The sequence below is a fragment of the Ictidomys tridecemlineatus genome, chromosome 4 (genome assembly GCF_052094955.1).
Source record: "Ictidomys tridecemlineatus isolate mIctTri1 chromosome 4, mIctTri1.hap1, whole genome shotgun sequence".
Lineage (NCBI taxonomy): Eukaryota > Metazoa > Chordata > Mammalia > Rodentia > Sciuridae > Ictidomys > Ictidomys tridecemlineatus.
The window spans coordinates 202,157,401-202,185,336 of NC_135480.1; the positions used below are offsets into that span (position 1 = coordinate 202,157,401).

Below are 27,936 nucleotides of genomic sequence, written 5' to 3' on the forward strand. Positions count from 1 at the left end.
CAGGTAGTTCCTCATTGTTTATTCAACAAATATTGAAGTACTAAGTGCTGGAGAAATAGCAGGGAAAAAGTCAAATTCTTATCCTTACAGAATTTATAGACTAGTGATGAGGGATACAAATGCTAAGCACACAACTGTACAAATAATTAATCAATTACCACTGTGATTACTACAAAGGAGAAGTGCAGAGTTAACAGGAGAGCCAATTACAAGGGGCAGTGTCAAAGAACCAGCAGGAAAACAGGAGAGAGCAGACCAGGAAGAAATTTACAGTGGGGAAGGACATCTGGGACCAGTAGGTGTCAGCAGGGATCAGGTCAGAGGGAGGAGGGACCCATCTGGAAGCCAAAGGGATCTCCAAGAGGGCTCTTCCTGGACCAGGAAAATGTTCCCCCATCTTGTGCAGAGGTGGCTGGTGGAAGGAACCCTCACCCACTGGGATATTATAGAGGTCAGTGGATAGCTTGGATGGTTTAGAGAGGCAGGCTCCCCCTGCTGGCCCAGTACTACTCAGGTAGGAGGCAGGTGGAGGGAACACACCAGTATGTCTTGGTGAAGGGCAAGAATGAAGAGACTCCTACCATTTTATGCAAATTTTAAGGGATACTCATGAGTTATGTGTGTCCTGTAAAGACTCCAATACAGACAGTAGGTTTAGCCAAACCCTCAGGTTTGTAAGGTGAGCCAAAGCCAAGCAGTAGCTGTAGTGGTAAATGGCCAACAACTTTTAGGTGCCTGGCAGAACAGTCAAATACTTAGGAACACTCTGGTCTTTATGGTCCTTGACGACATGCAAATACTGAATCATGGCCAAGAGTACCCCAACTCTTACCAATACATTTAGCAAAAATGAGTTAAAGTGATGAGGCCAGGACTGGTCTGTAGGGAAACAGGAACTCACTCAGTGATGTGGGTATGTGAATCAGCCCAATGGGTCCTGGAAACCTGGTCAGACCAGATGATGCATGTCCTGTGCCCCATGTCCACTGATCTCACATATGGGGCCAGATCTCAAGATTCTCAGGAATAGCAATTAGTGAGCAAGTCTGTCTGTCTGTCTGCCCCAGATGCCTACCTCAAAATCTGTTTGAAATGTTCTGTTGCCATAAGAAAGTCTGGAGCTAGAGAAAAAGGGGCTGAATACATGTCTGCCATTACTAATTGTATGACTTCAGATAAGTCACTCAATCTCTGTGCCTCAGTTCCCTCCTGAATAAAGCAGACACGATAGATTGCTACCTCCTGGGGTTGTGTATTAAAGAAGGCTGTATCTTGAGTGTCTATACACGGTGTCCCGCACAGTGTTTGACCAAGGGTGGCTGTCGTTTTGGGGAGATGACCCCCTACTCACCCTGGAGAGAGTTGCTTGTAAAGCATTAGGTAGCATCAGAAAGTCTCACTTTTTGATCTTGCAGAGAAGCTGGTATCTCTTAGAATTTATTTTTGTTACAAAGTCAGAAAAAAGAAGATCTCTGCCACAAACGCTGAGGAGTCCACCCAAACGCAAAAGGAAGCTCTTCAAAGGGTGCTAAATTCGTCTGAAACTGAGAGAAAAATGCCAGGTGAGGTTCCCACTCCCGCTCCGGAAGTGTGAAGACTGGGGTGTCTTTAAGGTCTGGAAATGGACATTCTTTGGGGCTTGTTTGGTGACCGGCGTTTTATAACCCCCAGTTGCGAGCTGTCTGTTTTGAGAGACAGAAAAACTGCCCGGGGTGACAAGTGACCACTGCACCTTACTGCCTTCAGCTGCCAGTCCGGCGCGGCTCGGGCAGCGGGCAGGTGCCCGAGGCGCTGCAGTGGGAGGGGCAGCCCCAGCGCTGGCGGGCCAAGGGTCTGGGAGCCCCAGGAGCGCCCCGCGGCTGAGCCCTCCTCTCGCCGGCAGAGGGCGCCGAAGAGAGGGCGGGCGGAAGGCCACAGTCCGCGGAACCGGTGCCCCTCCCGGAGCCGGGAGTCCGAGGTCGAGGCCAGGGCTGCCTCCTCTTGTCCGCCCGCCAGCCGGCGGCGACAGCTAAGGGCAAGGGCCTGGCGAGATCCCGGACCCCGGCGATACCGAGAGGCCCAGCCGCCGCACCGGTAGCCCAGGGCACCCCAGCCCGGAAGCGCGGGCGCTGAGTGGGCGGGGCCGGGAAGCGCTTCCGGGGGCGGGGGGCGCGGGCAGGGGCGGCAGCCGGAGCGGCGGGGACGGGCCTGGCGCCGGCGGCGGCGGAGGGGGCGCCGCGGGCGGGCGATGTGAGCGCGGCGCTCAGGGCAGGTGAGGCGCGCCGGCCGGGGGCGGCGGGCGGTGGGCGAGGCGCGGGCAGGGCCGGCAGGACTGGGGTCAGCCCCTGGGCCGCTGTCCGGCTCCCCCTGGGCGCGGCGGGGCGGGCGTCTCCGCGCCTGGTCAGTCCCGCGGGTGGGCGGGCGGCGCCGGCGGGAGCCGAGGCCGGGCGGGGTCGGAGGCCCGGGCACCTGCTTGGGCCAGGCGCGCGCCCCACGGAGCAGAGGGTCGGCCCCGGAGCCCGGGCGCCGCTGACCGGTCGGAGGGTCGCGAAGGAGGCTGTCCTGGGCTGCTCAGCCTCCGCCCCGGGCGTCTCGGGATCCCCGTTTCCGGGCACGTCGCCCCCGGGGTTGCTCCCTGTTGTGCCGGGGGCGGGGGTCTGGGTGTTTGAGGCCCCTGGAGAGCCTGGCCGGCCGGGGGTCGCCCCGGGAGGGGCTGCCAAGAGGCGGCTGCCTCACGCCACTGCTTTTCTCCAGGTAAACAGGCGGCGGCGGGTTGTGCTTGGCCCCGGAGGTCTCCGTGGTCACTCTCGCGCTCAGTTGGTCTTGCCATTCCGAGGGCGGACCGGCCCGGGGGCTGTAAACAGTGTCCTTCGAGGCCAAGTGGCCATGCTGTAGGGCGGCACTAGTCAGGGAGTCTTGTGTTAAGGCTTTCAGGAAGCCTTTTCCACGCTGGGCCTCAGTTTCCCCACGTGAGAACGGAGGGTTCGGATTATGAAGACCGTTCCAGCGCTGCTACGCTGTGTAAGCCTGGAATTGGAAGGGCTATCCCTGGTTGAAGACACTGGGCAGCTTCACTGAAGACTTTTTTTTCCCTCAAATGTGCACTTTTAGCCACTTAATTCACTTTTGTTTCACACAGGTTTAAAATGACTACGAGTAGCGTTTTCCAACCTCACTTTATCTTGTTTCATCCCTTGCTGTTCACCCTAGTTTTAGTAAATCGCATTCCTCGGAGCTTTTGCATGCAAACATTTTGTTTATATTTGCCCATTTTTCTTTGTTCCCTAGTCCAGGCCCTCTTTGCTTCACATCTGGATTATTGCAACAGTTTCTTAGCTGGTCGCTGACTCCAGAGGTTTCCCCTCCCCCATCCTTCCTTTATGCTAACGCCGAACTTACTATAGGAAGTCAAAAAATAGTTGAGCGCCTTCTTGCTTATTAAATGCCAAGATGCTGTTCCATGTGGTGGGGGAAAGTAATTGAAGGCACACTTAGTCTCCAAATAGCTTTACATTAGGTGTCAAATTACCTGTGAAAAGGTAATTTTGATTAGACACGCTGTGTACAGTAGAATTAAGAAGGCAAGATGGAGGTCACTGTAGGCACAGTGGTCAGGGAGGGCTTAGTGAGGGGGCGGGATTTGAGCTGGGTGTTAAAGGATGAGTAGGCTTCAGATAGGAAAAGAGGAGTCAGGCCCAGTGATCCTGTGGAGTTAGTGACTAGACCAGTCTCCTGGCAGAAAAGGGCTCATGTAGAAGAGGGGTAGGAGGAAAGATTGGTTGGGGCTGGTTCCAGAAAGAACTTGAACAGTAGGCCAAAGTTGAAACTATTCTAAAGGCACTGTTGAGCGACAGGAGACAAGGGGTGGTTCGTGAGCTAGAACCGGAAGGGAGAGGCTGGAGGCCAGGGGATCAGCTAGGAGGCATTGGTAGTTATACCACTATTCAAAGCTGATTGGTGTCCAGCCATTGCATGCCCTATCTGCCCAGGGCTATCCTTGATTTAGTCCCACCTCATCCACCTGAACCTTATTCTCTGCTTCTTCTCCAAGTCTGGCCCCAGCAGAAGCCAAGTCATGACTGCCTCTTGGGCTTTGCCCCTGTTGTTCCCCTCCTCTGTGCACATTCTCCATTTCACTTCCTTCAAGTCCCTGCTGAAGACATACTTCCTTCAGAGCATGTTCCCTGACTGCCCTACCCCCATGCATTTGTGGCACTCAGATCCAGCACTTGTTCCTTAGTTATTGAACTTGTTCTTGTCCCAAATGGAGTGGGAGATTTTTTAAGGGCACTGGGTTTTTACTATTACTCTCAGAGCCCTTGTAGTACCTGATGTTGGAGCTATATTTTTTTTTAATAGGTATTCAGATACTTCTGATTTTTGTTGGTAAACAATTTTTTAACATTTATTTTAGGGAGAAGCTCTTTTAGTTATTAGTGTTATCTATCATGTTTAACTGATGTTTAATGCCAGTCAAGGTGGATGTTTTCAGCTTTCATTCTTGGGGTACAGAAATCTTACAAACATTAAAATGTTTATTCCTGATCACAGGAAAAGAAAAATGTCATAATTCTTCAGTCAGAAGATGTGGGGAAAGATTATCAGCTTTGGAATCACACCTTGGTTTGAATCCCAGCAAGGCTACTTATGAGCTATGTGAACTTGAGCAATTTATCAGATGTCTCTGAGCCTTCATTTTTTATTTGTAGTATGTAGGATGATAAAGACCCTTTCATAGGATTTCATATGAATTTTTAAATGAAATGAAATACAAACAAGGTAGTAAAATTTGTATTACCTAGTAACTGCTTAATACATTGTCATTGGGTATGGTTTTATCAAGGGGGGGGGTGATCATAGGCTACCTGACTGTATCCCCTGAGTTATAGATTTCAGCATGGCTCTGTATCTGCCTTGCAGTTGAAGCACTTGTCAAAAATGTCAGTATCATAAATCTAGAAGCCATAGTTATATTTTATTCTCATTAATTTTCATGTTGCTTTACTTTAAATTCTGCTTAATGTTTTTCAAACTTCTTAATCCTGTCCATTTAATGTTTTGTAGCTGACAAACTGCTGAATTTAGCTTAGTGAAGGTCATCAACTGAACGCAGTTAAGTTTCTAATGGTTATTTTCTGGTTGATGTTGATGGCATGGAAAACCTCATGGAAGAATGCAATTCCAGGTGAGCTTTTCTAATCCTTTTGTCATAAGAGGCAGAGCATAATGTATTTTCCAGGTCCAGTGCCCCTATAATGCACCCTTAATATTTTTATGTTGAGTTCCTTTTACCTGAAACAAAGCTGTTCAATTTGTGATTAGAATTTGAAACATCTAGCAGGGCATGGTGGCATACACCTGTGTTCCCAGCTACTTGGGAGGCTAAGGTAGGAGGATTGCTTGAACCCAGGTGTTCAAGGCCAGCCTGGGCAACTTTGTGAGACCCCATAACAAAAAGAAAAATAATTTGGAATATCTTTTTGCCTTCTTCACTGACAGTAAAAAGAATGAACATTTCATAGAGAAATGGCAGCAAACCATTTGAAGTATAATATATTGTGACCTTGTAATTATTACTGTGTCAGACTTAGCCTGACTTTATCCATGTAGTACATCCTTAAATAAGAATTCTCTTTCTGCTTGAAGTTGATCATTAAGAATTCTGCATCAGTAAAAACCCTGCTTTTTTGTGTTTGTGTGATGCTGGGGATTGAACCCAGGGCCAGTTTACCACTGAGCTATCTCCAGCCCTTTTTATTTTTTATAACCCTTTTATTTATTTTTTTGAGACAGAATCTTGTGAAGTCACCCAAGCTATCCTCAAGTTTTCAATCCTACTGTCTTAGCCTCTGGAGCTGCTGAGATTACAGGCTTTCACCAACACACCCAGTTTAAAGTCTTAGAGGAGGTAGGAGTTCTGACTCTTGAGAATGACAAATCTAGGTTCAAGTCCTGGCTGAGCCAGTAATTAGCTGGGTGAACTAGGGAAAGTTTCTTCATCTCTGTTTGTTTCTTCATCTGTAAAAGGGGAATACTTATAACAATTGTCTCATTGTTGTCAGGAAGATTTAGTGATCAAGTAAAGAGCTTACTTAGAGCACTGTACACAGCAGGAGCTGAATAACTCAGTCCTTACTATTGCAAGTAAAGAGGTCATTCCTCTCCTGCTTGGAAAGCTCTGAAGCTTCTGATGTTTTGCATTGACTAAGACAAATCACACCCTCTCAGAATTAGTGTATCTGAGCAGACCTGGAGAATGTTAACGCCTTTGTAGGAAATGTAACAGTTTGGATAAAAATGTTCTTTCAGGCTTACATGAATTAATGCAGTAAGAACTCTAAACTTGTTTTCCTTTAAATTAGGATGAGTGCTTCATGAATATCCATCACAGAATGCCATTTTCTTTATTTTTTATTTTTTCTTGCGTTGAGTTTCAGTAGCACCAGAATGTTTCGTGCAGCCCTGGTGCTATTCGGCTGTTGCTGCTTTCCAAAGGATTAGATTGTAGCTCATGACAGCTCAATTTTAGTTTTGATCTAGACCCGGGCAGAAATATCTAGAAAAGTTATTTTTATATAGTTGTTACTGCTGTTACCATGCCTTTCATCTCCCTGCTTCAATCTGTGGTCTTTTTTAAAGACTTTGTATGAGTGAAAATTAGGGATCTTCAGTGTCTGATGGAGAAAGCTTAGTTTGAGCTGTGTCTCAGGTGTCAGCAAGTGACTGACTGAAGCCAGCAGGTGCATTTGGGTTTGAAATCGTGAGCATCTTGACTGAGACTAATGGGTACCTCCTGGCGCCTTAAACAACTTCCAAATTTGTAACCGTACTTTCCTTTCTTGAAAGTGTAACTGGATATTTTTAAAAGAAGTGTAGCATCTTGTGAAACAAATTATAGCGTTTTCAGGTTAGGTGGGAATAAACCACCTTGCTAGATTTTGCCTTTTCTTAGACATGGTCCTATACCTCAGGGTCTTCAGAAGGAAAGGCGGAGAGCCAATAATACAGCTAAGATAGTACTACGTGGATCTTGAGTCTCTAGCTTGGTTTAGGTTACATCAGCTGATCCATGATGAGAGCCCCTCTGTCTCTGTTCTCAGAGCTGTCAGAGTGGAAAACTCTGTGGCTTTTGAAGCTCACAAAACCAGCACACATCCAGTCCCTTAGTCTGTACTCTTTTGCTTTAATTCTGGTTGTCATGGGGAAATGATTCCAAGGATTTACCCAAGAATTTCGTGAGGGTGTCATGCCCAGGTGACATTTAAGAGTCCTGTCTTGTCTGTAAGTTTTCTGTAGCATGGGTCAGCAGTGTGACAAGATGTTCCTAGTTTTTATTGTCTAGTTTCCTCACCAGCAGAATATATGATGCAGAGTTACCACCACCACCAGGATTGAACCCAGGGGTGCTTGACCACTGAGCCACATCCCTAGCCCTTTTTTTTTTTTTTTTGGAGATAGGTTCTTGCTAATTGCTTAGGGCCTCACTAAGTTGCTGGGGCTGGCTTTGAACTTGTGATCCTACTGCCTTAGCCTTCCAGGCTGCTGGGATTACAAGCCTGTGCATTCACGCCCAGTTGATAGTTTTACTTTTGATACTAGTCAGTGGAAATGCTGTTTCAGGAGAGAGCTAAGTATGAATGGTACATTTTTTCATCAGATACTGTGTTAGAGTACCACACTTTTTTCTGTTCCCAGTTCTCTTCTATGTTCCCTCCCTGAGGAACATCATCTTTCACCACCATCCTCAGTACAGTTTTTGGTCACTTCCCAATCAGTATCTGTTTCTTTCCTGCCCCATGTTTCCAACTCCTTAGTAGGCAGCCTCAACTCAGCTTGTCCTGGCTGAGTTCCTTGCCTCCGCAAAGTAGATGTCATACCTGTCTCCAAAGTCCTGTTAAATCCTCTGGACTCTCGTTCACAGTGGCTGCCTTGAGAATCCTGCCTGCATTCTCTATCCAGGTGCTCAAGGGCCTCCACCCTAAGGCAGTCCTTTGTCACATCCCTTCTTGTACCACTCATGCAGCTCATTGCACCTCAGACCCCATCCACTTGCATACTGCTCCTGCCACTTCTGTCTGGAGTGTTGGATCTGTTCCTTTTGAAATGCAAGGCCCTGTTTTAAAATATCTTGCCTAAGAAGATTTCTATTGATTTTTAAAAAATCTTTTTGGTCAGAAGTAATCAGTCCTATCATTGTTCCTCATAGTTCTTTATTTCTGTCTCTATAATTGTTAGTTTTATATAAAAATTATCCATTTGCAGCCCATCTTTCTTTAGATTTTTTAGTTTAAAAAACTATTTTTAGGCGAAAAGCCTATGTCTTTTATAAAATTTAGTGAGACTAATACAACTATGTGATTTAAAAAATCAGAAGTTTTAAAATGAAGTATGTTTCCCTTCCTAAGGTGACCAGTGTTAATATATCATGTGATTCCTTCTAGAATAGATTCAGTAGCACATACATTTGACCCTTGAATAACACCTTTTTGAACTGCATGGGTTCACTCATTCATGGAACATTTTTAATTTTTTTTGATATTTTAATAATTTGAAAAACCTCATAAAGCATGTAGCCTAGAAATGAGAAAAAGGTGTCATGAATGTGTAAATATGTAGATACTAGTCTTTATTTTATTGTTCTCTACCATAAAATACCCACAAATGTATTACAAAAAGTTAATATGGGGCTGGGGTTGTGGCTCAGCAGTAGAGCGCTCACGTAGCATGAGGAGGGCCTTGGGTTTGATCCTCAGCACCACGTAAAAATAAAATAAATAAAAAAAGGTATTGTGTCCAACCACAACTAAAAAATAAAATATTAAAAAAATTAATGTGTATCAAAACTTAAAACAGCTGGTTGTGGTGGTGCAGCCCTGTAATACCAGCAGCTCCAGAGGTTGAGGCAGGAAGATCTTGAGTTCAAAGTCAGCCTCCGCAAAAGCAAGGCACTAAGCAATTCAGTGAGACCCTATCTCTAAATAAAATACAAAATAGGAATGGGGATATGACTCAGTGGTTGAGTGCCCCTGAGTTTGATCCCTGGTACCCCACCCCCCAAAAAAACCCTTAAAACAAACACAGACCACATGGTACCATTTGCATTTGACAGAAATGTAAACAAACATAAAGATGCAGTACTAAGTCATAACTGCATAAAATTAAGAGTAGTATGCACTGTATTGCTGTAATAATTTCACAGCTACCTCCTGTTGCTAGTGAGCTCAAGTGTTAGGAGTATTCACCTAAAATAATTGTGTAATACTAATCCTTCCACATCACTCCAGTACGTTGCATGTAGTGATAAAAAGTGTTCTCTTGAGGTTCTTGTGCGCTTTTTACAACATATAATGCATACAGCATACAAAACATGTTAATCTACTTGTTTGTTATGGGTAAGCTTCCTATCAATAACAGGCTATTAATTGTAAAGCTTTGGGGAAGTCAAAAGTTATATATATACAAAACACTGCACCTGGCTATCTGTTCTTTTTAATGAACATTGTAGTTTTGTTTTTGAGACAGGGCCACTGTGTTGGCACTGTGTTGGTCAAACTCCTGGGTTCATGTTCCTCCTGCAGGAATGTATGACCCCATCCAATTTGCTTTTTTCTTTCTTTTTTTTTTTAATTGGTTATTCAAAACATTACAAAGCTCTTGACATATCATATTTCATACATTAGATTCAAGTGGGTTATGAACTCCCATTTTTACCCCAAATAGAGATTGCAGAATCACATCAGTTACACATCCACATTTTTACATAATGCCATATTAGTAACTGTTGTATTCTCTGCTACCTTTCCTATCCTCAACTATCCCCCCTCCCCTCCCCTCCCATCTTCTCTCTCTACCCCATCTACTATAATTCATTTCTTTTCTTTCTTTTAAAAAGCCAGTCTCCTTTTGATGGTGGTCCTTTTTTTTTCTTCCTATAACAAAGAAAAATCCTTAGTTGGACATCCTTGTTATATATATCCTAATCCTAATGTGGATTTGTATATATAAATGAATATTTATGGGTTTTATATGTAAGTAAATCTATCTATCTATTGATGGTACTGAGTGGCGCACACAGGTACTTTCATTGAGCTACATCCCCAGTCCATTTTGTGTTTTATTTTGTGATAGGGTCTCCCTAAATTGCCCAGGTTGGCTTCAAACTCCTGGGCTCAAGCAACACTCTGCTTCTGCCTCCTTAGTAACTGGGATTATAGGTGTGCACCACCCACCTAGTTTGTGAGTATGATGTATTTAAAGGCTCAATTCTTAGCTGTCATTTGGGGACCAACAGGTAAATGCCCTTTATGTGCTGAGAGATGTTACCCAGTTATCTCTCAGGATTACATTTGCCAGCTCTTTTAAAATGTCTACAAGTCTGATGAGTTAAAAATTGTATTTCATAGGCTGGAGTATAGGTCAGTGGTAGAGCGCTTGGCTAGAGGCTCTGGGTTTAATCTCCAGAACTTTAAAAAAAAAAAAAAAAAGGTCTTTTTTCTTTTTTTCTTTTTGGAATTCAAATATCTTTAATCATGAGTAAAGTTAAAACATCTCTTCATGGTCTTTTTTTGTTCTCTCTGATTTTTTTTTTTGTTTGTTTTGTTGAACTGTGTATCCTTTCTTCAGTAGGTTTTTTGTGTTCACCCAATTTGATTTATAAATTAAAGAATTTGGGCAGTAGCCCTCTGTTAAACATGCATGCATTTTTCCTCTAGTATGTTGTTCATCTTGTGGTGTTTTTGGAAAGGGGGGTATGTTTTTGTCATGCTTTTATGTTGTCTTTGCCTTTGTGGCTTCTGGAACTTATGTTATGCTTAGAAAGGCCTTTATGTCAATATAAACAAATTAACCCATGTTTTATTTATTTTTTGGTGATATGCAAATCTTTTCAAAATAGTGGTATAAGAATATAATGAATAATATAATTGTATTAATAGGACCCTCCATACATTCCCTGGTACTATTTAGGGCCTTGGTAAACTAATGCAACAGCTCTGAAAACTCAGGGTGCTGTGTTTCTGTTAATTGGACTTTTTAGTTTATGTTACCCTATGGAGTCATCGTATATAAGGGCGGTTTGTTGCCTTTTTTTTGCTCAAACTCAGTGGGAGGAACTGGGTGATGGAAGAGCAGGGGCTCTCATCACTGATGTCCAGACTTGAGCAGTTTCTGTTAGATTATGGTTGACTAGATTATAGTTTGCAAAATGCCTTTCTGTTCCAGAACTCCTTTAGGCAAAATGTACTTTCTTCCTAGAGAGCTTTGGAGCCTGCATTAGAGGCGTCATTTCCTTGTTTGTCGTGTTTCAGAACAGCGTCTTGTCCTCATTCATGGGCATGGTGAAGTCGTTTGTAGTTAATTTTTGAGTGGGATCTTGCAAAGATCTCAAGCAGCTTTACTTACTAAGCCTGTTGCCATATGGTCTTGCATCAGCCCTTGTTCTCTTTTCCTTCACCTTTTTCAGGTCTGTGGGAGGAATGTCTGGCCTGGCTCAGGTGGTTATTGACAGACCAGTCCCACTCTCCCTGTGGCTGTGCCCACAGTGCCTCAGTATATGAGTGGCCTCTCTCTTGCTGGAGCCCATTCTGTCTTAACTCCACCCAGTGTGTGTCACTTTACTTCTAAAGCTGTCTACCTTCCCCTGGACTCACCTTGGTGATTTAGCTTCCCCACCTGCTGTCCTCTGGTGCCATCAGACTTGGCTTCCTTACTACTTGCTCACTCGTGGGTAGTCCCCTCAGTTTGCTCTTGTTTTTGGAACACAGGCCCATTGCTACTTTGAATTCTTTTGAACTTGGACTGAATGAACCCTGTGTCTTCTTGGAAGCATCTGTTCTTTGGGACTTCCACCTTTAAATACCAAAGGACCAGTCACTTGAGCCTAGTTCTGTGATTTCTAATTAATTGAGACTTTAACATGTAAAGATGGTTTTTTGTTTAAAGCAGGTAAAATGAGCCAGGATTAAGGGGCTCTGAGGGAGAAATAGGAATCAAAGCTGTGAATATGGATGGCATAATGCACTTTTAGCTGGAGGAGGACTCAGAGTTTTCTGCTCACAGTCCTTACTTCTACAGGTGATTTTGATCTAAAAAGAGGATGCTGAAGTTACTTTTTCATAGAGCTGTGCATTTGTAATTTTTGTGGATATTACTAAAATGCCTTCATTTGCTGTTCTTCCTCCTGGGCAGCAGTCAGAACAGTCCTGGGAAAATTGAGTCTATTTCCTCATCTTTAAAATGGTTTAATAGGACTGCTTCATGGGGGATGGTAAAGGTTCAGTGAGCATGGTAAGTCTTTCAGTCATGCCTATATGCATCAAGCATTTGGTACCTGGTGGTTACTGGTGGTTACTGACATGTCAAGATGTTCATGTAGGAGTCTTGACATGGACATCTGTCCAAAGAGTTGGGCTCTGTAGCCCGAGGCTGGCCACTTGTTTACGGGCCCTTGCAGCCACAGATCTTCTAGTGTTGGAAGCTGGAAAAGGACTTTTCCAGGAAAAGGAGGAAGATTAAGGTATGTGATTGGAGGTAGCAGTCATCTCCTTTTTTTCAGTTTCTGAGACTGGTATAGGGGTTTGATGTGTGTGGAAGCAGAATATTGGACTTCCCATATTAGAGGATCCTTCCCAAAACCCACCCACAAGACCAGGGAGAGCCTCAAATGGCCACGGCAGTAGCTATGTGAGAGGTGGAAGCTGTTTCCATAGTTTGACTTCATACTCTTTCTTTATAAGACAGTAAGAATTCTGGCTGGAGGTATGACTCAATGGTAGAATCCTGGGTTTGGTTCTGAGCACTACCAAAAGAAAAAAAGGAAGGCAGGAAAAGAAAAATAATTCTAAAGTAAGAATTTGAAAAAGCAGAAAGATGGTCTCTCCATTGGTTGTATGAGCAGAAGAGACCTCTGAAGCTGAGGAGCCAGCAGACCCCTTCAACTAAGTCCTCTCCATGTGGTGTTTTTTAAAAGAATTGTTTCTGGTTTTAATCAAAAGTATAGTTTTTACAAACAAAACCAAAATAAATATTGTTAAAATAAGTATTAATAGTACTACAGAAAAATGTTCATTTTATATGTGCCTGTTTTTTAAATTAAAGGGCAAAAATGTACATGTCTAGTGTGGGCATGATTTTTTACCTAATAAGAGGAAAAGCCCTATGATTAATATGCTAAATTAAAGAAGACTGATTCTGATGTTTTTAGTGAGCAGAATAATCAAATTCATTATTGTTTTCTGAAGAAGCTGCAAACTTAATCTAAATGAAAAACTCATATAAATCACTACTCTGCATTATCAAAAATGAATTCCATTCCCATATCTCTTTGAGTTGGGAGGAACCTGCATTAAGCCTGGATCAAACTACAAGACTGGGACTCATTCATCTTTGAATTCCCTGTGGTTTTGTATAAGTAGGAGATTGATATTGAATGAATATTTCCTATAAAAGGAGGAAAAAATAATTTAAATCCCCAGTTATTATGCCATTTAGTGACTACAATTAAATCTCATATTTGCAGCACATATGACAAAAGGCTAATTTCCTTAATTTGCAAAGAACTCTGACAGTTCAATAAAAAAGGCAAATATGGGGCAGGGGCTGTAGCTCAGTGGTAGAGTGCCTGCCTCATATATGTGAGGAACTGGGTTCGATCCTAAGCACCACATAAAAATAAATAAAGATATTGTGTATATCTACAACTAAAAAAAAATTAAAAAGAAAAAGGTAAATGTGGGCAAAGATAAGAATAGGCAATTCAAAGACAGAAGTTAGGTTGCCATTAAACATGAGAAAAGATATCAACTTCATTTATATATAAACATGCACATCAGAATGATGAGGTACCATTTTTCTCCTGTCAGTTCAGCAAAAGTTAAAATTTAATACCAATTGCTGGCACTTGTAGGGGGGTAAGACTCTTCCCCATGTTTTTGGTGAAAGGCTAGTTGCTTCCACCTTATATAGAGGATAATTTGGCACTATTGAAATGAAAACCTCATGATTCCTCTGTGAGAAGTTAGAAAAGAAAGCCACAATATATGTGGCATGTATGTTGCTGTTCTGGCTTTGAATTGGCTATTTAAGTTGCTTCCTGTTTTGATATAAGATGGTTAAAAACACTGACACAACCATCCATGGAATGCTGTAAAGTTGGAAAAAGTGGGGTCATTGGGTATATGCTGCTAAGGAAAGACTTTAAGGTATATTAAATATGTTTCTTAAGATCAGGGTACAAAACAGTTTAGGCCAATACAATATGTGTTTAAATTTCTCTGAAAGAGCACCCCAAAACTACCAGTGATTGTCTGTGGGAAAAGGGGTTGAGATTGAGGAAAGTTTGGCAGTTTTTGTACTTTTTTCCACTATAATCTGAAATTCTACTATGTGCATATTTTAAAAAGACAATTTAAAATTGAGCTAACATAGGTATAGGCCCTCTGGCATTCTATGTAGGGAAGAAATCAAGAAATGCCAGAAGCCATTGAGTAACCTCTTGGAGGATCGTATTTGAACTTGAAGTCCCTTTTACAAAAGGTTCTGATCTCTTCTATCTCAGGACTACCAACCAGGCCTAATAAGTCCAGTCATGGGGTATAGAACTTGTGATGAATTATGCTATTTGCTCTCTGTAGCCTGGTAATGTACCTAGAACTCAGATTAACTATAAATTCACTTTTTTCCAGTTTTTTAGAAGCTGCTTACTCAAGAGTGTTGCTTGTTAGCAGCTCCAGGGAGGAACTTTGAATCTCATTGTCACTGCCGAAGGAAGCATTGGTATAAGGGAGAGGAGAGCAAAGTGCTTCGTTTCTCATTTCGCAGAAAAATGGAATCCCTCTTGGGTGTTGATCAGAGTGTTTCATTTTTCCCCTTAGTGATTTTATTTCAAGTATCATTCTCTACTTCTGAGAAGAAAAAAAGCTGCACACAGGAGAGGAGGCCTCATTGTGAACGTGTTCTTGGTTTTTCATTCTGCTTCAGAAATGCTTTTTTATTGTCCTTTTCCCCTGGTTTTCGTCTGCCCCCCACCCCCTTTTGCCCCCTTCATTCCACAAGTTGCTATTTACACACTTGGTATCTTGAAAATGCTATAAGGTTAAGTAATATTTGACCTCTCGTCAGGTGCCAGCTGGGTTGCATTTTTGTAAGTTGTGCCAATTTGAGAAAGTATTGTCTCATCTTAATTTGTTTACAAATGAAATGATTAAGCATTTTTTCTCTGTTTAAAAGGCAAGGATATTTTCATTTCTTTTTTAAAGCATCTGTTAATACTCTTTGCTGATTTTTCAATTGTTATATATGACTTTCATTGATTTATGAATCTTGTATTCTCTGCCATGTATGTTGGAAAATATTTTTCATAATTTTTTTTTTCTTTTGGTCAAAAGGTATTTTTTATTTTAGGTATATAAAAAACTTACTTCTGTAGTTAAACCTACATATCTATCTTCCAGTGCTTAGAACTGTCTTTTCCTAGAGATTATTTCAGGGTATGCTATAAGAAATCTGATTCTGTTATTTGTTCATATTCCCTAAGCAGCATCTATTTTAATCATTATTCCTTTTTTTTTTTTTCACTGATTTGAAATGGCTCATGAGGCTGATTTCTACCTGCCTGCCCTGACAGCATGATGTGGGCTCTGCCCTTCCCTTCACCCCTGTCCTGCTCTGGTATGAGGCTCCCAGCGATCCTTCCTTCCCAGCCCAGGCTCTTTATCTCTTTATACATGTGATTTCTTCTGCCTAGACAGTTTCCTTGCAGCACCCCCACACCCTCACAGAGCTCAATAACCTTTGCTCATCCTTTTGGTCTCATTTAAAATAGTATTTGTGGGCTGAGTTTGTGGTTCAGTGGAAGAGCACTCACCTGGCACATGTGGGCACTGGGTTCAATCCTCAGCACCACATAAAAATAAATAAATAAAAATAAAGGTATTGTGTCTCTCTGCAACTAAAAAATATATTAAAGAATAAAATAAAATAGCATTTGTTCAAGTGGCCTTCTCTGACCAGTCCCCCATTATAAAAGATCTCATAGTTTGTATCACAGTTTATGATGAGAGGATTATAACGCACCTGGTGGTTAGTGCCTGGTACATAAAAGGTACTTAATATCTATTTTGTTTACCAAATTAACTTGAATCTAATTTTACATTGGCTATATTTTTCTTTTCTAAAATTTCTTTAGCATTTATTCTAGATCTGTGCTGTCCAATTTGATAGCCACTAGCCACACATGCACTTGAAATGCAACTAGTAGGGCTAGGGATGTAGTACAGTGGTAGAATACTTACCATGTGTAAGGCCCTGGGTTCAATCCCCAGTCCTGCCAAAACAAAAAACAAAAAAAGCAATAACAAAACCAACCCCTGAAATGCAACTAGTCCACACATGTTGTATATAAAATACATATCAGGTTTCAAAGACTTAATATGGAAAAAGGAATTTAATTCCTCTTAAAAAGTCTCATAGCTTTCTAAACTGTTGTTGATTATGTGGTGCCATGTTTTAGATACATTGGGTTAAATATATTATGAAAATTTATTTTAGTTTTTTATTTTAAAAAATATAATTTACTAACACCAGGCACTATGCTGCATGTCTGTAATCACAGCAACTTGGGTGGCTGAGGCAGGAGGATTGCAAGTCTGAGGCCAGCCTAGGCAGTGTAGTAAGGCGTTCAGTAACTTAATGAGACTCTCTCAAAATAAAAAAGGCTGGGGATGTAGCTCAGTGGTAAAGCATTCCTTCGTTCAACCCCCAGTACCCAAAAAATAAAAAATAAAAATAAGTACTAGATGGCTTGGGTTGCAATACAGTGATAAGGCACTTGTCCAGCATGCGTAAGACCCTGGGTTTCGTCCTTGGAGCTGCAAAGAAAAAGGAAAAAAAAAAGCAACTAGAAAACACTAAGTTACACATGTGTTTTATTTTTCATTGTTCTAGCATGTTTGAGATCCTGGGTTTAATTCCCAGCATGGGGTCGGGGGATGAATTGAAATCATTTTGTCAAATTTCTAAGAAAATATTCCATTGAGTCGCATTACATTTACAAATTAATTTTAGATAAAGGTGTCTGCCTCTATAGTATTGAATCTTTCTTCAGAAGCATCTCTTCATTTATGCATTTGTATTTTGTCCTTGTATTAAGGTAGTATTGTATTTTCTTTTTTTTTGGCCCTACTGAAACCAGAATTTTGAGTGAGACTAGATTCCCTGTTTGGTCAATTTCCTCTGGGTTTTTGTCCTACAAATTTTGAAGAAGGGAAAAGCAAGCAGAGCAGGATTTATTTAAGGGAGAAGAGATAGAACCCCTGCCATGCGGGAGGGGGCCTCATAGCAGGAAAAAAAAAATTGGTGTGCCAGCTTAGGAGTTTATATATGGTTCTGGGATGAGCATGGAACAAAATCTATATAAAACAGGCATTGAAAAAGTATCAAGGGGCTAGGACTGTAGCTTAGTGGCAGAACGCTTGCCTAGCGTGTGTGAGGCACTGAGTTCTATCCTTAGCACCACATAAATATAAACAAAATAAAGGCCTGCTGTTCATCTACAAATACAATAAAATTTTTTTTAAAAAGTATCAAGACTATCATTTGGACTATCATCACCCCCACCTACCTTTCTATAACTTAAGTCTGAGTTTACCCCCATTCTCCATTTTCCACCTCAGGCCCAAAGGAATTGGCTGGAGGTGTGCCCACAGGTTGGGTCTTTAACATTTGAAATAGGCCTTGGTGGTGCTCATTAACATGTCTATTGGTTAGCCTATGTGGTTGAATGGGACCAATTATCCTGACTGCCTGGTCATTTTACTATTTTATTTATCCTCATTCACTATTTATTTATCCTCATCCTCACCCAAGTATTGTATAGTTTCTGTTGCTATGTTGCTGTCTGTAACTTGTTATCTTACACTTTTTTTTTAATGTGCAGTTATTTTTGAGACCCTCCACTTCTTAAATCCTAACTCTAATATATATTGCAGATGATTTGTTTGTATTTCCTATGTAAATAGTCATAACTGTGTGTAACAGTAATTTGTCTCTTTCTCTCTTTTTTTTTTTTAATGGCTATATGCCTTAATTTCCCCTTGTTGTGTTGCTTTGACTGGAAGTTCCAGAACAATCTAAGAGTAGTGATGGTAAAAATGTTGTCTGTCTTCCAGTTCCTGATGGGAATGCCTTACTAAAGTGTTTACCAGAATGTGCTCCAGGGAGCATTAATTCTTTGGAATATTAATGTATGTACCTTGAGAAAAGAATTCCAATTAAATGAGTTTGCAAACTGCTGAGTTAAACAGAATGCTCCTCTGCAGGACTTTTCAGATGGGTTATTATGCTAATGTGTTTTTGATCCCTAGGAGATAAGGAAGGATCTGGGGCTGGCTAATTCATGGGCTTGTGTTCTACCAAGTAAGTTTTGGGACATGCAGACATAATGTTTCCTTTTTAAGGATGCTGCTGTCATTGACATGCAGTAGATACTGTTTATTATATCAAGAAATTATTGTTTGCTGACTAGCTTATTGAATATTCCTTCCTTACTCTGAGGTGTTCAACTTCCTCAACTGCATTTTTGGTATAGTATTGATTTAGTCATATGTATTTTTCCCCTTTGACCTTCTTATTTTATAGATTATATTTGTATATTTCCTAATATGTGGCTACTCCTACTTTTGGGAAGCAGCTGTTCTTGGTTATAATATATTCTTTTAATGCGTTGTATTTCCTAGTATTTCCATTAGAACTTTAAAATCTCTACTTAGACAAAGTAGACAGTGTTCTTTGTGCTATTTGTCATCTTCTGGTATCAGATTTGTGCCAGATGAACTGAAATGCTTTAAATGTTTCTACATGTGTCTGGAACAGTGAGAACGGCCTGAAGATCATTTGTGCCTTGGCACTTCTGTTTCTTTTTTATTTAGTTCTGCCAATTTATGTTATCCTAAAAATATGTCCATTCCATACAGATTTCAAATTGATTTCAGTCGTAAGTCTAGGATAAATAAAGGCACAGTATTCCTGTTTGACTAAAATGTTTTAACTCAGATTTTGACATGATTTTTTAAAAAAATTCTAAAGTGATACAGTTCCACTAACTGATCCTTTCCTGCAAGTCTTGTATTTGGTTGCACATTGTCTTGTATTGAAATTGTTAATTTTTTTTTTCTGTGATTATGTTGTTAGGCTGTATTTTCTTGCTTTCTTTGAGCTTAATTTGTTATTTATTTACTAACCTCCTGAGTTGAGTAGTTTCACTTATTTTTAATACTCATTCTTTAATGGTAAAAAGTTTGAAGGCTTTGACTTCTCTTATTGCCTTTCTTGTTGTTGGTGATATTTTCTAAGCCTCCAGCATTTCATTATGAAAAATTTCAAATATTTATAAAAGTTGAGAGAATTCTATAGCAAACACCTGGATACCTGCCATCCGGACCCTGCCATTGTTAGCATTTTATCATGTTTGCTTTATTACATACCTGTCCATCTAATTTTTTGGAGAAACATTCCCAAGTAAGTTGAAGACCTATGTAAATGTCACCCAGACCCTTCTTTACTGCTGATTTTGTTTGTTTTCTCATTTTATAAATACTTGTATTCCATTCTGATTTTCACTGGTTCAATACCTATTAAGGAGGGCTTTAAATTTTTATTGGTTGGATCTTAAAAACTAAAATATAATTGTTAGATCTCATCTTGTATTTTAGTCAGAAAATGTAGCCTGGCCTCTCTGTACTTCATCAGTTTTGAGCAAGCTGGTGCTGCAGATTCCAGACAAGAGGGAAGCAGAACTGTCCCAGGTGCGCCAGCACTGTGAGCTCTAGTGGAGGTGAGGCACTTTTGATGTGTCCATCACTCTTCTTGCTCCTACTCCTAAAAATAACTTTACTGGAAGGGACTGAGCTTTGCTGTGTCACAGAAAAGTGTGCAGAGCAGAAGGTGGAAAAGTGCAAATCATGACAGTACTGACAAGGGACCTGCTTCACTCATGATGCCCAGTGTGCTGTTAACTTGAAAAATACCAGTTAGAAATACACAGATAAGGGCTGGGGATGTGGCTCAAGTGGTAGTGTGCTCGCCTAGCATGCGTGAGGCACTGGATTCAATTCTCAGCACCACATAAAAATAAAATAAGGATATTGTGTCCACTAAAAAAAAAAAAAAATACACAGATAAGTCAGGTCATCCTTTAGGTGAATTTCAGTAATTTTTAGAGTCTTTCCAATCCTCAAAAGTAAGTGAAACAGGGAAATATTTTTTCTGAAAGTATACTAGTTTCTCAGTTGGAGCAGAAATAGCCTTATTATGTCTAGTGTTTTATTTTTGATCAAGGGAATGTTGGATGGTAATGATACTGAGCTAATTAATCCTGTGGTTATTTGGCTTTAGGTAAATTAACTGAAACCTGAAAGACTAAAAAAAAAGCAAGAGGAAGAATGTTGAGGCAGACCTTAGGAGGTATGATAGCTGCAGTGTTTAGATGTTGTCAGCTTGTGTTTATTTCACTTGTGCTTGGTGAGCAGCCATTGGTGAATTATGAAATCTCTCTTTTTCCACAGATTGCGCTTCATGTCGGTAGAAATGGACAGCAGCAGTTTTATTCAGTTTGATGTGCCCGAGTACAGCAGCACCGTTCTGAGCCAGCTAAATGAACTCCGCCTGCAAGGGAAACTATGTGACATCATTGTCCATATTCAGGGTCAGCCATTCCGAGCCCATAAAGCAGTTCTTGCTGCCAGTTCTCCATATTTCCGGGACCATTCAGCATTAAGTACCATGAGTGGCTTGTCAATATCGGTGATTAAAAACCCCAACGTGTTTGAACAGTTGCTTTCCTTTTGTTACACTGGAAGAATGTCCTTGCAGCTGAAGGATGTTGTCAGTTTTCTGACAGCAGCTAGCTTTCTTCAGATGCAGTGTGTCATTGACAAGTGCACGCAGATCCTAGAGAGCATCCATTCAAAAATAAGTGTTGGAGATGTCGACTCTGTCACTGTTGGTGCTGAGGAAAATCCCGAGAGCCGTAATGGAGTGAAAGACGGCAGCTTCTTCACCAACCCTGTTGAGATCTCCCCTCCATACTGCCCTCAGGTACGGCAGCCCGCTGTGAGCAGTGATCTCCGGATGGAGACGACTCCCAGCAAAGCTTTGCGCAGCCGCTTACAGGAGGAGGGGCATTCAGACAGGGGGAGCAGTGGGAGTGTGTCTGAGTATGAGATTCAGATCGAGGGGGACCATGAGCAAGGGGACCTCTTGGTGAGGGAAAGCCAGATCACTGAGGTTAAAGTGAAGATGGAAAAGTCCGACCGACCCAGCTGTTCTGACAGCTCCTCCCTAGGTGATGACGGGTACCACACTGAAATGGTTGATGGGGAACAAGTTGTGGCAGTGAATGTGGGCTCCTATGGCTCTGTGCTCCAGCATGCGTATTCCTATTCCCAAGCAGCCTCACAGCCAACCAGTGTTTCAGAAGCTTTTGGAAGTTTGAGTAATTCTAGCCCATCCAGGTCCATGCTGAGCTGTTTCCGAGGAGGGCGTGCCCGCCAGAAGCGGGCTCTGTCCGTCCACCTGCACAGTGACCTGCAGGGCATGGTACAGGGATCTGACAGTGAAGCTGTGATGAGCAACCCTGGGTATGAGAGCAGTCCCCGGGAGAGGAGTGCAAGAGGTCACTGGTACCCATACAATGAGAGGTTGATCTGTATTTACTGTGGGAAGTCCTTCAACCAGAAAGGAAGCCTTGACAGGCACATGCGCCTCCATATGGGAATCACCCCCTTTGTGTGCAAGTTCTGTGGGAAGAAGTACACACGGAAGGACCAACTGGAGTACCACATCCGGGGCCACACTGATGATAAACCATTCCGCTGTGAGATCTGTGGGAAGTGCTTTCCATTCCAAGGTACCCTCAACCAGCACCTGAGGAAAAACCACCCAGGCGTTGCTGAAGTCAGGAGTCGTCTAGAGTCCCCTGAGAGAACAGATGTGTATGTGGAACAGAAACTAGAAAATGATGCATCAGCCTCAGAGATGGCCCTAGATTCCCGGATGGAAATTCATACAGTGTCAGATGCTCCTGATTAAGATGGTAAAGAAGTGCACCCAAACAAAGCACATTAATCAATGCATATTTGTGATTTGCTTTGTTGTAATCTTTGGTTTTCCCAACCATCTGGAAATCTCTTGGTCTCTTGGCAGTTTTTCTAAAGTTTCTGGATGGAACACTTCATTGTGTTTATCCTTTCCCCGCTCTCTCTCCCCCAAGGAGCTCAAAGCATGAAGGGCAACATATCCAGGGAAAACATGGGCTGACAGTATTCCTCTTTGGCTGAACTCTTAATCCAAAATCCTCCAGTGAGTTAGCTATGCCAACTAGTTGACCTGCCATTCTCTGCCAAGAGGCATACTCTCTCTCATTGTGGGCACTGGCACCAGTGCATTTCCACGGAGGGACTAGGATGCCGTCAGCTGATACAAATGGGTAACCTTTTCTAATTTAAACTTACTTTAGGGGGTAGTTAGACAATTTATATATATATATAATAAAACGATTATTATATATATAGTATATATACATTCTCAAATTTGAGTTTATTCTGGTTGAGGTGAATGTAAGAGGAATATATAATTTAATACAATGTGAACAGAGCTTTTGACTCTGTCTCATCCCTACCTAATATGTTACTTTTGCCCCTTTGTTTTCCTTACAGAAGAATGTTAATAGGTTTTCATATATATTAATCATTGTGTCCAAAAGCAAGCAAAGCAAATCACAGTGTTCACAGCTCTGCTTCATAACAAGTACATAAACCAAATGCCATAAAATTTCTTCAACTCTAGTTGGGAACCCTTTGGAATTTTTGTTCGTTGTCTGGCAGGAAAGCTGGACGACCTGTGGTGCTGACCTTTTTACATAGTATAGTGTTATATTAGCCAACCCCAAAGGAGCAGTGGTTTTCAAGGTTTTTACCGGCCTACAAATCTACCTTCATTCCGTACTGTAGAAACATACATACCAGGTAACTAAATCGAATCACTCTCTACCATGAGTTAGTCCTCGCACTAAAGGAAAGGGATTTATAGTTTTGTCTACAAAATTCTCCAAGCAGTGTTGTGGTGTTTTTGTTTTCTTCTTCCTTTTTCTTTCCCTTTTCAAACAGCCAGTTCAGGTGCACAGCAACTTTTTCTACGTGCAGTTCCCTGGGAAACTGCAGAACTTGGAATTTGTACTTTTTGTAAAGCTATACTCTATGGGAATTGCAAGCAATATATCTATCTTAGTATTGTGTGTGCTAACGAGAGCCTTGGTGGCTCCCCCACTCTCTCAGTGTTTCCTGCTTAAAGAAACCAACAGTTAAAAGCCCTCTGAGATACTCAGTGTGTCACCAAATTTGTGTGTGTATCACCATATTTTTGGTCACGTGGTGCTATTTTTGTTAAGTATCTTTTAGGTCAGTATAGTTGTAGAAAATGTGAAATTTAATGGTAGTTGTGAATTACAGTTATTTTCCTCTCTTTGGTTCATAGCTTGAAGAGAGACCTCAAAAGCATGTACGTGCTGGCAAACACATTACTGTATACCTGATCCTGTTTGAATAATGTTCTATTGGTAGGAAAAGTCTTCACTATTGTGTTCACATATACAAACAGGCTTTACAAGATGACTTTGGTGCTGTAGACTCCAGCAGCGGGCAATCCTGGAAGCAGCTTGGTGGTGAGTCTTGCTGCAGGCTGCCCTTGGGATGTCAGCACTGCAGCCTCTGTCTGTGGCCCTGGACTCTTGAGTCCACACTCAGCGCATCTCCACAGAGGAACAGTGCTGCCATCTAAGAGAGGAATAGAAACAAAAGACAACCTCTGAGGCTGTGCATTAAGGAATGCAGAAATGGACGTTTGCTGGTGTTCCATGCTTTTTTGGCTCTTAAAATACCAACGTAGATTTGGGGAATTATTTTGGTTTGGGTTTTTTGTTTTGTTTTTAAGGAAAAAAAAAGTCATTCAAACCCTTTGTGTGTAATAGCCCGTGGGTGGTGACTGTGCAGTAGCACCTCTTTAGCACACAGGACCTGTTCACGTGTGAACTGCTACGCTACACATCAGTGTTAACTCCGAGTAGATTACACTCTAATCCTGCTGCTCCTGAGGAGCAGCTCTTGCTAAATCGGGTATATAGTATGCCTTTTTCCTCGTCAAACTGCCTAAGTGGGGGTTTGTTCTCTCCTTGAAGCACTTGTACAACTCCTGATAAAGCCGCGTGCCTCACGGGGAGGCTGGACCCCAAGTGTTTACCCACTTAAATGTGTTCTGGGGTTTCAGGTAAATGTTTGTTGATTTTTTCTTTTTCTTTAACATGAATAAGTTTGATTTTGATTTTTTTTTTTAAAGAATTGAATGCAAAAAATTTGTGTTGTATTACAAATTAAGTTTGTGACAAGAAAGACCCAAATCCAAGGACATGAGAGGTCAAGCTCAGGGAAGGAACCTCCTTTTCACTCAGGCTTGGGGCCTTCTGCAAGGCCTCTAGAGCTTTCTGCAGCATATGAGACAAGTTGGGAGGGAGAACACTTGGGGCAACACCTGTAGTGTCCTGGTTCTTGTCATCATGTCCGTCTTAACTTTATTTACATGAAGTTCTTGTAATTGTAAATTTGTTTAACTGGTTTGAGTTTACCAAAGAGTGACTTATCCAAAATTGTCTTTGACAAAAATATACATTGCTTTGATTGTACAGTTCAGGTTCAAACATTGTCATGGGACTGTTAAGGGGCAGAAAATTGATTGAGTTTCTCTCTAATAATCATGATTCCATATTTTGCAAGTTCCACTTGCTCTCATTCCTATTGCTAACACTTTACCCTTTCCACTGCTAGCAGTGTTAAGAATGAATTCTCAAGCCATAACACAGTACTGTAAAGTTCCGCAGGGCTTCGAGGGAGGCAGCACATAGGCCAGCACACAGCTGAGTAGCCTTTCTGAGCATTCGCACTGTCATGCCTTCCAGTGTGCATGACTGGTGAGAGGGTCACTCCACTCAGATGGGGCAGCAGCAGTTAATTGTGCCTTGCCATATGAAGATGTGCCAGGAGGATTAACATGACCCCAGAACAGAAACATTCCCTCCCTGAAGTTCACATCTCCACAGACGAAGTACGCTGTGTAACTCCTTAGAGCAACTCTTTTTGGAAAGCAAAGTCCCTATTTCTGTACAGTTTTAGGTTAGGTGTTTTCATTTATATCAAATGCAGAAATCAATTAAGATAAAGTGATATGTGAAAAAAATCTTTTGCAGTAAAGTATATCCTGAATCCATAAGACTTGTTCATAATTGAGTCTCTTCCTGAGCTACCTTCTCAGCATTAGACAATGTGAAGACAGTGACAGCGTCCTTTCTATCAATGTTTAACCTGTTACTACAAACTGTGAAGACAAAGAATTTTATACTTGTACTAATGTTTGTGGTTTTAAACAGTTTTTTCATTCTAATCAGTTCTCTACCCTCTAATTTCTACTAAAGCTGTAAATACATTTAGAAATTATATTTGTAAATACAGTATATGAAGACAAGTTAACTTTTTGGTTAGTGGAAAGCCTCCCACCCAGTTGGCACTGCCTTAGCAGTTGTCCGATTTTTTTTTTTTGTGTTGTTTTTAGGTTTATTCCTCCCCCTTTTTTTCTTTTTTTAAACAGCAGAAAGGATACTGTCAGTTCACTGTTAAGCAGAATATACTGTAGAACTAAATTGATAATTTTTAAATCTTTCAGAGCATATATCTCTTCTGATGAAAGCAGTTATAACCAACTCTGTTTTTCCCTTAGCCCAGACCATAGCCTGCATGTTTTTATGTGTGGTTTTGTTTTATTTTTTTGTTTTTACAGCCTAGACTCTAGGAAGAATTTGCAGGAACACAAAACAAGGGCTGGGGGGAATCATCTATGTGAATGAGCTTTACTTTAAAGAGATTGATGTGTTTTATTTTAACAACTTTTCTGTTTGTTACTGTGATTTTTTTGTTGTCGTCGTCATCGTCGTTATTGTTAAATTCTATAAATGGTTTCCTGTGAAGCCTCCACTGAAAGGGACTCAAATATGCAACACCTAAACTATTTTCCAAGGGCACATGCCCCTTGAATGGTGCTTCTAGACTGGTCAGGGTTATTTATTAAATTTTATATATGAAAGTATTGGGGAATTATGTAAATTCTTTATATGAAACTATCTAGTTCATAAATCATAGATTTCATATTACTCAGTGCAACTGAACTGAACGTTCAGAAGAGTCATTCACATTGTTCCAAATTTGTAACGGTTATCATGTCACATGCATCTTTTTCAGTAAGTGCCAGAGAGTGTCCGCTGTTTCTGCCTTGACTTCTCAGCCCAGAAGAGAACCTGTTTTCTCTGGTTCCCTCTCTGGGTCTGGCACAGACAGGGCTATTGTAAATCTTGATCAAGTCCCGGAGTCAGCCTTGCTTGGCACTCCGAGTAGCCGATTCAGTAAACAGACCTCTTGCTGCCCCTCAGTGACAAGTATGCTGTGAATTCAACCTTTGGACTTGTGGCCTAAGCCTCTGGTTGCTGCCCTGACTAGAGTAAGAGGTAAACTTACCTGGTTTGTTTGAGAATGACCATTTTCCTAATGTGAAAACCATCTCTCTCACCACTTTTATTAGTAGGGCTAACATTGTTTTCCGTTATAAATGGTTGAGCAATTTGAATGACTTAACACAGTGTCATTATCTTGCAATATAAACTGGTAACCTCACAACTCCACACTTCATCACCATATGAAGTAAATGAAGCTAGCTAAGCGGATGCTGTATCAACTAGTAACTTGCCATTAAGGATTATTTTATAGCATGGATTTAAGACTATTTATTCAAATGATATTTTACTCTGTATTCATTTTGTTTTAGATTTGTGACATGAATATTTCAGTGCTGCTTAATTTTGTTCTGAATTCTCGTTTCTTGCTTGTAAATGGCTTTTTTATGGTATAAAGTCAATGGAAATTGCTGTTTGTAAATAAAAATGCTGCTAGAGCAACTGTGCTGTGTTTGCCCTCTGTTTTCGCCTGCCCTGGCCTCAGAGTTTCCCTGGCCCTGACAAACATCTGCTGTCTCATAGTTTCTGTAACCACTGTTTTCAAAAGGCAAAGGTTTCATAAGAAGCTCTTGTGCCACAATTGTGCAGAGAAGAGATAGGAGCAGGTGTGTTTCTGACCTTTCTTTTGTGTGGCTAAGACTGGATTAGCAGGGGTGAACCCTGCTGTCCCCACCTGCCTGCAGAAGTACCCATTTGGTTTCTTGAAAGTGCCTCACCTGGTCCTGCACAGAGCTCGAAGCTATACGGGCTGTCTCTTCTGCCTCCTCTGTCTTCTCCCACTTGGCCAAGTCGGCTCCTCCGGGTTCCAGTTCTGCTTCCCTACAAGGGCCCTTTACAAAGGTCTTGTTGAGCTGGGTTCCTGCCCATGGAGCACTTAGTACCCTTTGTAATTGGATGTTCATTAGTGGGATTATTCAGCTCATCTTTACCCACCAGTCTGGCAGCCCTCTGCTGCAGGGATCCTGAACTCATTCTTACTTGTGTGCCCTTGGCACAGGCCCTGACACCACTGCAGGTGCTTGGCAAGTGTTCTTTGAGTGGATGGGCAGTTGCACATCTTCAGGAGGGTCAAGCAGGGCAGCAGGGCTGGTACAGGGTGGGATTCGGTTTGGCTTCTGTGGAGCTGGCTTGCTCCTTATACTCATGAGTAAGGCTGCTGTATAGCAAGTTCTCTGCCTTCTCTCCAGGGCTTTTCTATGGTTAGGTGATGGTGAGATGATGTGAAAGGTCCATGCTGAAGCCAGCTTCACTTGCTATTGGGGGCCCAGGACTCCTGAGGAACAAAAGGGGAGGATGAAGAAAGTGCATCTACAGGCCCCACGGGAGGCCTGCCTTCTAGCCCTGCTTTTGCCTTA

General features: G+C 41.7%; 1 protein-coding gene and 1 long non-coding RNA gene across 11 annotated transcripts; one reads left to right on the forward strand and one right to left on the reverse strand.

Moving 5' to 3' along the window:
- LOC144377362 (uncharacterized) lies at nucleotides 1-2,159 on the reverse strand. The gene is made up of 2 exons (XR_013438304.1): nucleotides 1,733-2,159; nucleotides 1-1,544 (listed from the first exon to the last, which is right to left on the reverse strand). It is a non-coding gene; the product is annotated as an uncharacterized LOC144377362 (long non-coding RNA).
- Zbtb34 (zinc finger and BTB domain containing 34) lies at nucleotides 2,037-27,022 on the forward strand. Of its 10 annotated transcripts, none has more exons than XM_078048231.1 (4): nucleotides 2,165-2,251; nucleotides 5,044-5,164; nucleotides 20,538-22,066; nucleotides 23,506-27,022. In XM_078048231.1, the coding sequence occupies exons 2-3, from the start codon at nucleotides 5,133-5,135 to the stop codon at nucleotides 22,060-22,062; spliced, it is 1,557 nt and encodes a 518-aa protein (XP_077904357.1). In that variant the 5' UTR covers nucleotides 2,165-2,251; nucleotides 5,044-5,132; the 3' UTR covers nucleotides 22,063-22,066; nucleotides 23,506-27,022. The 10 variants fall into 10 exon arrangements, with proteins under 10 accessions (XP_077904363.1, XP_077904359.1, XP_077904357.1 ...); XM_078048232.1 differs by lacking the exon at nucleotides 5,044-5,164 and adding exons at nucleotides 19,686-19,807; nucleotides 20,368-20,436 and having other exon boundaries at nucleotides 2,168-2,251; nucleotides 20,538-27,022; XM_021723553.3 differs by lacking the exon at nucleotides 2,165-2,251 and adding exons at nucleotides 19,686-19,807; nucleotides 20,368-20,436 and having other exon boundaries at nucleotides 20,538-27,022.
- The last annotated feature ends 914 nt before the right edge of the window (nucleotides 27,023-27,936 follow it).

Excerpts from the sequence above, each read along its gene's own strand:
- Zbtb34 (XM_078048230.1), top strand. The coding sequence starts at position 5,133 with ATGGAAAACCTCATGGAAGAATGCAATTCCAG. Across the intron at positions 5,165-20,537 it reads ATGGAAGAATGCAATTCCAG|ATTGCGCTTCATGTCGGTAG; the intron begins GTGAGCTTTTCT and ends CTTTTTCCACAG.